At 45.2% G+C, this 10750-nt stretch overlaps 1 protein-coding gene across 1 annotated transcript; it reads right to left on the bottom strand.

Annotated features, from left to right (window-relative positions):
* Window positions 1–3294: 3294 nt before the first annotated feature.
* On the bottom strand, window positions 3295–9632 carry LOC142249439 (histone-lysine N-methyltransferase SETMAR-like). Its single transcript, XM_075321095.1, has 2 exons — window positions 8806–9632; window positions 3295–4460 (listed from the first exon to the last, which is right to left on the bottom strand). The coding sequence occupies exon 2, from the start codon at window positions 4387–4389 to the stop codon at window positions 3295–3297; it is 1095 nt and encodes a 364-aa protein (XP_075177210.1). The 5' UTR covers window positions 4390–4460; window positions 8806–9632.
* Between the last annotated feature and the right edge of the window lie 1118 nt (window positions 9633–10750).

The following is a 10750-nucleotide window of genomic DNA, read 5'->3' as shown; positions in this document are numbered from 1 at the left end:
ATCAGGCAGATCTCACCAGTGACCAGCCCCCAGCCACCAGCGACGCGTGGAAGCGATGCTGCGCTTGGTAACTAAGGTAAATATCGGATAACCAAGTGCTTGGTTACCCGATATTTACCTTGGTGACCAGGGCACACTGCTTAGCGCTGGCTCCCTGCACTCCTGGCCAGAGTACACATCGGGTTAATAAGCAAACCGCTTTGCTTATTTACCCGATGTGTACTCTGGCTACGTGTGCAGGGAGCCGGCACTGGCAGCCTGAGAGCGGTGGACGCTAGTAACCAAGGTAAATATCGGGTAACCAAGCAAAGCACTTCGCTTGGTTACCCGATATTTACCTTGGTTACAGCTTACCGCAGGCTGCCAGAAGCCGGCTCCCTGCACATTCAGATCGTTGCGCTCTCGCTGTCAAACCCAGCGATGTGTGCTTCACAGCGGGAGAGCAACGTCCAAGAAATGAACCAGAGCTGTGTGTAATGAGCAGCGATTTCACAGCAGGGGCCAGATCGCTGCTCAGTGTCACATACAGCGAGATCGCTAATGAGGTCACTGCTGCGTCACAAAAACCGCGACTCAGCAGCGATCTCGCTATGTGAGAAGTACCCCTTAGTCAAAGATATCTGTGCACACAAATCTCCAAGGGTGCCCAAACTTTTGCTTTGGATCATTTTCCTTCTTTTGTTAATTTTAAAATGTAAAAGATGAGAATACAATTTTTCTTTTGACTAAAATACACAAAAAATGTGTCATCTTTATCTGTATGCCTTTTAGAGATCATTTTATCTTCAACTTGCTTAACTGTTCACAATAACAAAAATTTTGACCAGGGGTGTCCAAACTTTTGCTGTAGTACCTGGATTTCTTTTTCCCTTAATAATAAAGACCTTCATTTATAAACTGCCTTCTGTGTTTACTTGTGTTATCTTTCTCTAATATTTAAAGTTGAAATATGTAAGTGACAAACATGCAAAAGAATAAGAAATCGGGAAGGGGGCTAACACTTCTTCATACGTGTGTGTGTGTGTGTGTGTGTGTTTGTTTGTGTGTGTGTGTTTGTTTGTGTGTGTGTGTGTGTATACACAGGGTGGTCCCAAAAGTAGGTGGACAGTATATGTAATAGGGTTATTAAACATGATGTAAAGTGAAACTGACTCAGTTGCCCTTAGCAACCAATCAGATTCCACCTTTCATTTTCCAAAGAGTCTGTGAAGAATGAAAGCTGGAATCTGATTGGTTGCTAAGGTCATCTGAGTCAGTTTCACTTTACACCATGTTTGATAATCCTATTAATTATCATTTCACTTTACACCATGTTTGATAACCCTATATATATATATATATATATATATATATATATATATATATATATATATATATATATATATATATATATATATAAAATATGTATATATATCTTAAAAAAGAAATAAAAAAAAGCAATACCCACGTCATCAATTTCTGAATGCTACCATTCACCGTTTTCATTGCCAGTCTCTAATTCCTGCTGCAGTAATAGCATGCCAACACTGGAACATGTGACCGCTGCAGCCAATCACTAAGGCTGTTTTTGTGTGTGTAAAGAGGGACCAAAAAGTAAAGACCAGCGGGGTACATGGGAAGAATTGAATTTCTTTTTATGTTACTTTTCTTTTTGCTATAAAGTAGGAAGGAGAGTGTTTCTGTGCCGCCCCTGTGTCAGCAGCCGAGCAGCTCGGATCCGGGTTTTCAGTGGCTCGAGGGTCTCCGGACCCAGGGGTCATGTGGCCTCTCAAATGAAGGGGGTATTTACAAGGGATAGTATAAAGTTTGTGACGCCACTCGTGGTATGTGGTAATTAGGAGTACCACCGCTACAGGTGGGGGTACCCGGGGGTGATAGAATGGGACAGCCAGGTGTTAGAACCCTCCACGGGTAGGGGGGACTACCCCGGGACTCAGTGTTTGAGGGGGATGCAGTTGGATGCAAGGGGTCACTCTGGTACTCACTCAGTCCATTAAGCAGACACTGACAACTGGATAAACCAAGTCTCTGGACACCGCTGCCGCTGAGAGGAGCTAGTTCGGGTCCCGTCCCCAATGGTGCTGCCTGATGATCTGTGACCTGCCTACCGGCACTAAGTTTACTTCTCTGTACTTGCCGGGTCCCGCTCCCCACTATGGCTAAGTGTGGGAGCTTGCTCTCAGGGCTCACACTTGGGATTTTCTGGACCGTTTTGGATGGAAAGTCCTATCCCCCTCGTTGCACTAGTGCCCGATTTTGGAGTGGTTGGGAACGAATCTTGAAGGCTCCGTTCTCCTCGGGTAAATTATCGGGTTGCCTGAAGCTACTCGTCAACCTAGCGTCCACGTACCCCGTCGTGCCTCCGTCCCGGACCGGTGATGGTGCAAGGCCGCCAGCTGTCCTCCTTGGCAAATCCGTGCCCCTTGCCATGATCCCCTGCGACCGGGGTCCTTCTCAGACCACCGTCTGCAACCTAGACAGTTTTCCAGGAGCCCCGCTCCCGACCTCCTCTAAGCTCCTCACAGCTTGAGGGTTACTTCCTCTCTCCTCTACTCCTAACTCTTCACTCACTACACTCCTCACCTCTCCTCCCTAACCCCCCAGGTGGGCAACTCTATTCCACTCAAGCCGTCCACTGGTGTGTTTGGTGGGTGTGGTGAAGGGTGTATCTAGGATTTGATTCGCTGATGTAGGCAACACCATTAACCAAGATAGAGGTGGAATACTGCATGGAAGGGCAGCTTGTGCAGTACCTTGTGACGACCCGATAGTCCAGGGGCGTCACATTTCCGACACCTAAATAGTCTTTTTTTTTAGACATTTATGGTTTTCAAATATCAAAAGGAGGCGTGATTACCTGCCAGCCCCTCTGACAGATGAAATACTGTATATGCCACATCTGGAGGTCTGCGCCGCTTCTGGAAGCGATGTCTGCTCCATTCAGAAGTCTGTGACCGCCTGCACCAGTTAGGTGACTGCATGATTTTTCTCCGATGATGCATGTCAACAGCACTGCAGTGAATAACTGAGCCACTTAGCTTACTGATTGGCTGCAGCGCTGGTGACATGAAGTCAGCACTGCAGACAATAACGGGCAACAAGGGCGGTGGTGGAGACTCAGCGCTGGACTGGGGGAGGGTGAATAAAGTGCAGTTTTATTATTTTGGAGACAAACTGCATCCGGAGGACAGGGGTTTTCGAAAACTGGAAAGTACCAATTTTTTTTTCCCTGAAGCTCTTGTACGAGGAGCGATCCAAAAGTACTGATAATCAATAATAAACACAATGAATATATTAAAAAAATATATATATATTTTCTACATAGTCTCCTAACAAGTCTATACATTTAGTCCATCTCTTTTCTAAACTTAGAATTCCCTTTGAAAAAAATTCTTGATCTTGACCCTCAAAAAAATCCCTAACAGCGGTTATCACGTCGCTATTGTCGTCAAATTTCTTGCCCCGGAGTTGTTCCTTGAGGTGAGGAAAGAAAAAGAAGTCACTGGGGGCTAGATCTGGCGAATGGGGGGGGGGGTGTTCCACCAGTTCAAAGCCCACTTCTTGAATGGTTGCCATGGCAACTGCAGCTTTGTGAGCCGGTGCGTTATCTTGGTGAAACAGCACTCCAGCCCGCAGTTTGCCGCACCTTTTCTCCTTGATAGCCTCCCGCAATCTTCTTATTTGTTCTGTGTAGTAGGAGCCCATAATAGTGGCTCCCTTCTCCAAATAGTCCACCATAATAATTCCTTCAGTGTCCCAAAAAACGGACGCCATAACCTTCCCTGCTGAGCTTGACACTTTGAATTTCTTCGGCGTCGGTTCGTCGGCTCGTTTCCATGTCATCGATTGTTGTTTAGTTTCGGGATCAAAGTGGTGGATCCAGGTCTCATCCATGGTCAAAAAACGTGACAAAAAATTCTCCTCGTCTGCTTGGAACTTTTCGAGATTTGCTATTGAAATGTCAACTTGTTTCTTCTTTTGCTCGTCGGTTAACATTTTTGGCACCCAACGCGCGGAGACCTTTCTCATATGCAATTCTTTTGCAAGGATTCTTTGAACACTGCCATATGAGATCCCTGTGACCTCAGCTACATGCCTGATAGTCACTGTTCGATCTGCCAATACAACTTCTTCAACTTTTTTCACGTTTTCTTCATTGAGGGACGTGGATGGGCGTCCTTCACGATGTTCATCTTCTGTCGATGTTCTTCCCAGCTTAAATTCCTTGGCCCAGCGTGCAACTGTGGAATATGGGGGAGAAGAGTCCCCCAATGTTTCCACCAAGTCGCTGTGTATGTCTTTGGTAGTCATTTTTTTCAAGCAGAGGTATTTGATGACAGCTCTGAGCTCATGTTTTTCCATTTTGATGTTCACTCCTCGGCAGTTCATATTCAAATGAATGTAGCTCCCGGGAATCGTGGCCTATTTAAGTGATTTTTTTTTCCTGGACTAGTGGGTACCTAAGAGAGAAGAAAACATTTTATTTTAATTTCTGTGTGCAATAGAAATAACCGATTATCATTACTTTTGGATCGCCTCTTGTATACACCTGTTTTTGTTGGTTTTCTTCCATTTTAATTTATTCTGACACCCTAAGATCTAGTTCCCCTAATGCGGACTACATTTCCCATGATGCCTCTGTCTGAGTCCCATCACTTTGCTCTTGCACCTCTCTTATAGCAGGGCAGGGTTAGGGTTAGATTAGTAGTGATGGATCAGCCTCATATCGCTGCTGTCCTACTAAGTATCATTGCATCTTATGTGGTGCCACTTGCAATACCAAACGTAAACTATGGGCAGGAGGGGCGCTGTGTCTGGTAGAAAAAAAATGGAAGTCTTGTGTAAACAAGACAAGTCAAGATGTGTCCATCTCCGGAAATCCTAGAAAGCAGAACTTGCTTTTTCAGTTGGGTAAACAAGATTAAAATAGATTTTTGGAGGTGACGTATTTTGTGGCTTTTGCATTCTCGTGTCTTCAGGGGAAACAGCTGATGTGTTCAGTGATTCCGCTTTTTCCAAAATCTGTTGTGATTTTGATCTTTATATGCTAGGTGGGGTTTTTTTGTCCTTTAGGTTACTATATGATCCTTACCATCCGGTCCCTATTCCAGTACGGTGTATACATGCAGTAGGATATATACATGGAGCAATGAGGAATCCAAAATCAATGCTGAGCGGACTCCTGTACACAGTTATATTTGACTTTCCGGTCGCTTGCATCAGATTTTGCACATTGAGAGAAGAGCAACGCTCTATTTATATCTCATTAATTTGTTTTTCCTATATCCAATGCCTTGAAAAAAGTATTCATACCCTGTGAACTTTTCCCCATTTTTTCACATTATACTCAAAAACTTAAAGGTTTGTTTTAGATTTTATAAGTAGGAAGTATTTGTGAGGTGTCAAGAAAAGGATATCTGGTTTTCCAAATATTTATAAAAATATAAATCTGAAAATTGTGACATGCATTTGTATTCAGCCTCCCTAAATAAAATCCTGAGTGACCACTTGCCTCTAAAAGTCATTTAATTAGCAAATTGAGTCCACTTGTAGGAAGACTTCAGAGGTTTGTTTAAGAACATTAAGGATCAAACAGCATCATAAAAATCAAGGAGCACACCAGACAGGTCAGGGATAAAGTTGTGGAGAAAAGTAAAGCATGGTAAGGATATAAAAAAGTTGCGGAGAAAAGTAAAGCAGGTGAGAATTAAAGAAATACACAGGCATGTGATTTCCAGAGCTCTCCAAATTACCTTTAATGAGCATCATGTTTTTAAAGTAAGCATATGATGCATAAATTTAGGCATTCCTCATAGGATAGCAAATAGTTGAATACATAAATGCATAAGTAAAGACACTCCCAGCATCCACCCAGCTAAGCCATAGCAAATAGTAGAATACATAAATGCATAATAAGTAAAGACACCCAAGCCATAGTAAATAGTAGAATACATAACTGCATAATAAGTAGAGACACTCCCAGCATCCACCCAACCAAGACAAAATAGTAGAATACATAACTGCATAATAAGTAGAGACACTCCCAGCATCCAACCAACCACCCATCCACCCAACCAAGACAAAATAGTAGAATACATAACTGCATAATAAGTAGAGACACTCCCAGCATCCACCCAGCTAAGCCATAGCAAATAGTAGAATACATAAATGCATAATAAGTAAAGACACTCCCAGCATCCACCCAGCTGAGCCAAGCAAATAGTAGAATACATAAATGCATAATAAGTAGAGACACTCCCAGCATCCACCCAGCTAAGCCACATACTCTGAACAAATCGTTGTAACAAAAGTGAAATCCCACACCCTAAGAATTGATTTTGACAGGCGTGAAGATTTAAACCTCCTTCCTTACTTTAACAATGGGCATTAGAGGCTGCAATTTGATGCATAAATTAATGCAAAAAGACACGAAGGATAATCAATTTAGACACAATAACAGCAAAAGGCCCCAACAAAACAGTTTCAAATCCTTCCTTTAAGAAAAATTCCTTATAATGTTATTCTAACCCATTGGTCACATACTTGCTCCTAACAAGTTTCTCCATCTGCAGATGGGACATGTTCATGGCATTCACTGCACTGTATCCCTGCGCCACCGCCCGTGAGCCTGTTGCCGTAATGACGCGTCGGATCATGTATTATGTCTCTCCTTACCTCATCATGCACAGTGCTGGCCTCCTGCTGTGCTGGCAGTGGGCGGGCATCATGTGATGAGATGCGCCCACTTACTCTGCACCTCCCACATGACATTGACTCGAGCATGGTGCCATTTTCCCGCGGCGTCACATGATCGGGACTATAGTGGCGTTGGGAGTACTAGCTCCTCTTTGTCTTGTGTGGTACAGTTTGCTTGTGGCGCTGTGGGAGGCCAGATACCATGTGCATTCCCGTACTCTGAAAACTCATTTAATTAACAACTTCCTAGGTCACATGACATGCTACGTGCCAAACGTCACTTGGTTGCCATGACAATTGGGCATGATCATACAAACTGCCCCCCCCTTCTCATTGGTCCATGATATCTATTAAAGGCGCCCCCTATTACATTTAGCCATGTCTCCTGATGAAGCCCAGTGCGGTGAAACACGCGTTGAGGCCACGTCTTTACTCCCCCTGTGTATTACCACGTTGTTGAGTATATCATGGCTCTAGGAATGTTTAATTAAGTAAGATCCGGCACTCAAACGTGTAGAATTTGCAAAAACAAAATTTTTTATTATTTTTTTATTATTTTTTTGACTGGCGTAGTATTCTGTGTGACAATCAATATTCAATATAACGTTTCGGTCATATGTGACCTTCACATTATTTCACAATGCCTGTGTCAAGGGTCTCTCCACTGATAAGTGTGCTATTCTGATATGCTGCCACTCAGGTCCTCTTTGGTATGCGTGGTATATATTATGGTTATGTGCCCATTTTGTTTATTGACATATTATTGTTTGGTTTGATCTCACAGAGCTCTGTTCAATCAATCATCCAAAAATGGAAGGATTATGGCAAAACTGGAAATCTACCAAGACATGGCCGTCCACCTAAACTGATATCCCAAGAAAGAGAGAAGCAGCCAAAACATCCATGGTTACTCTGAAGACATCTGGAAGAAGGTGCTCTGGGCAGATGAACACAAAGTATAACTTTTTGGACTAAATGCAAAAACTCTATGTATTGCAGAAAACTAACACTGCACATCACCCTGAAATCACCATCCCCACCGTCACACATGGTGGAGGCAACATCCTGCTGTAAGGAGACTTTTCTTCAGCAGAGGCAGGGAAGCTATCGGAGGGGATGGGAAGATGGATGGAGATACATACAGGTCAATCCTGGCAGAATTCATGTTAGAGGCTGCAACAAGTTTGAGACTGGGGTGAAGCTTCACAGTCCAGAAGGACAACAGCCCTTAACATCCTGCCAAAGTTACAATGGAGGGTTTAGATCAAAGCATATTCATGTGTGAGCGTCCCAGTCACAGTCTAGACCGAAAATCTTTTACAAGACATGAAAATTGCTGATCACAGACTTCTCCATCCAATCTCACTGAGCAAAGCGAGTGTGCAAATAAAAAAGGTGAAAATGTCACCTCTAGATGTGCAAAGCTGGAGAGATGTCCCACAAAGACAGAGTAAGGTGGTCCTACAAAGTATTGACACAGGAGCTGAATACAAATGCACAATTAACAATTGCGATATTTATATTTTTAAAATATTTACAAAATCAGGTATCATTTCCTTTACACGTCACAAATACTTGCTACTTTGTGTTGGAATAATCCATAAAATTCCAATAAAATAGATTTCAATTTGTGTTAACGTTTACGTGGTATGAATACTTTTTCAAGACACTGTTGGGAAAAAAGAGTGGTGTGAATTTGTATTTATATTAATAATATTAATAATTAATAAATATTAATAATTAATTAATAATTAATAATCTTAATAATATTTATTTATTTAATTAATTATTTTATTTTATATGAAGAAACAAAAACTAGCTGCAGCAGGACGGGGTTAAACAGAATTACCCTTAAACATCTTGCACGGTCATTATCATTTTCCACCACTAGATGTCAGCATAACACGCTGAAATATGTCTTATCTTTTATACAGTAGTTACATTTAATTTCCATGTAAACAAAGTATTTTTTTCCCCTAAAACAGGGGTGGGGAACCTTTTTACTGCCGGGGGCCATTTGGAATTTCCTACTAACCTTTGGGGGCCGCACAACATTATCAACCTGAAAAATAACCCTGCTATATTTGGTCAAACGATTAATTAACTCACCCCTATTGTGGTGGCCGGAGCTGCTTCTCTTTGGTGCGATTGTGATGTTCGGTGATATTGATCATCTTGTTTCTCACAGTTGCTTTTCCAGGTTTGTCTCTGTCTGGAGATGCTGGGGGCATACACATCACAGGAGGGGCCGGGGCGCATAAATTACAGGAGACACTGGGAGTACACATCACAGGAGGGGCTGGGGCATATACATCACAGGAGGGGCTGGGGCATATACATCACAGGAGGGGCTGGGGCATATACATCACAGGAGGGGCTGGGGCATATACATCACAGGAGGGGCTGGGGCATATACATCAGTAGGGGGCATGGACAGCCCTGGCGGTGGCACAGACATGACTGGGGACACGCACAGCACTGGGTGGCAGCACGGACTGCACTGGGTGGCAGCACGGACTGCACTGGGTGGCAGCACTAGGGAGACAGGTCTGGGGGAACATAGACATCAACAGGAGAGCACGGACTGGGGAGCATAGAAAGCAGTGGGAGGGTACAGACAGCAGTAGCGAGTTAAGAGCACTGAGGGGTGGCACACAGCACTGGGGAGCATGGACAGCATAAGGGGGGCACAGACAGCACTCACCGTGGCATGGACAGCACTGGTGGCAGCATGGACAGCATTAGGTGGTGCGGACAGCACTGGTGGGGGGGGCATAGACATCACCCAGGGGGTACAGACAGCACTAGGGGGGGGGCACGGACAGCAGTGAGGGGTTACACCGCGCTGGGGGGGTACACAGCACTGTGGTGTACACAGCATTAGGGGGTACACACAGCACCTGGGGGTACACACTGTACTAGGAGGTACACAGCACGAGGGGGTACACACAGCACGAGGGGGTACACACAGCACGAGGGGGTACACACAGCACGAGGGGGTACACACAGCACTAGGGGGTACACACAGCACTAGGGGGTATACACAGCATTAAGGGGTACACACAGCATTAGGGGGTACACACAGCATTAGGGGGTACACACAGCATTAGGGGGTACTCACTGCACTAGGGGGTACACACTGCACTAGGGGGTACACACTGCACTTGGGGGTACATACAGCACGAGGGGGTACACACAGCACTAGGGGGTACATACAGCACTGGGGGGGTACACACTGTACTAGGAGGTACACAGCATGAGGGGGTACACACAGCACGAGGGGGTACACACAGCACGAGGGGGTACACACAGCATTAGGGGGTACTCACTGTACTAGGGGGTACACACTGCACTAGGGGGTACACACTGCACTAGGGGGTACATACAGCACGAGGGGGTACATACAGCATTGGGGGGTACAGCACGAGGGGGTACACACAGCATTGGGGGGTACACACAGCATTGGGGGGTACACACAGTACGAGGGTGTACACAGCACTGAGCGGGGGGGGGGAGCGATGGGTTGAGTACTCGCAGTGAGGGGGAGGGAGAGTCACACACACACAGCACAGTTTCGGGAGGCTGGTAAACCTGCTGCAGCTCTTCTGTGTGACTTTATCGCAGCATGCTGCTTACCCGCCCACCAGAGCACACAGGCCGGGGATAAGCCTAGAATGTATGGGCTGCAGTCAGGTCCTGGAAGTCAGGATCTGGAGAGAGCCCGTACATTCTAGCATCTACCCACAGGGCATCAGGCAGTGGGATTTAAAGGGCCGGCAGCCGGGAAAAGCGCGGCTGCCACCAAAGCACAATGGTCTCCGGGAATGTGCCCGGGGGCCGCATAAAATGTCGTCACGGGCCGTATACGGCCCGCGGGCCGGAGGTTCCCCACCCCTGCCCTAAAAACATATTAGAGAGAAAAACCACAAGTTGTGACCACATAAAATCCCCTGCTGTATTGGAAAGGAGAACTTGCATTGTTAGTTGTGTAAACGGAGGTGACGCGATGAAAGCAGCTGATGAGAGGCACGGTGGCTCAGTGGTTAGCACTGCA

This window comes from Anomaloglossus baeobatrachus, chromosome 8 (genome assembly GCF_048569485.1).
Source record: "Anomaloglossus baeobatrachus isolate aAnoBae1 chromosome 8, aAnoBae1.hap1, whole genome shotgun sequence".
Lineage (NCBI taxonomy): Eukaryota > Metazoa > Chordata > Amphibia > Anura > Aromobatidae > Anomaloglossus > Anomaloglossus baeobatrachus.
The sequence above is the reverse complement of the archived record's forward strand: the minus strand, read 5'-3'. Positions and strand labels throughout refer to the sequence as shown.

What these genes read in the sequence shown, in the direction of transcription:
- LOC142249439 (XM_075321095.1), bottom strand. Translation starts at nt 4,389, where the DNA reads ATGAACTGCCGAGGAGTGAACATCAAAATGGAAAAACATGAGCTCAGA.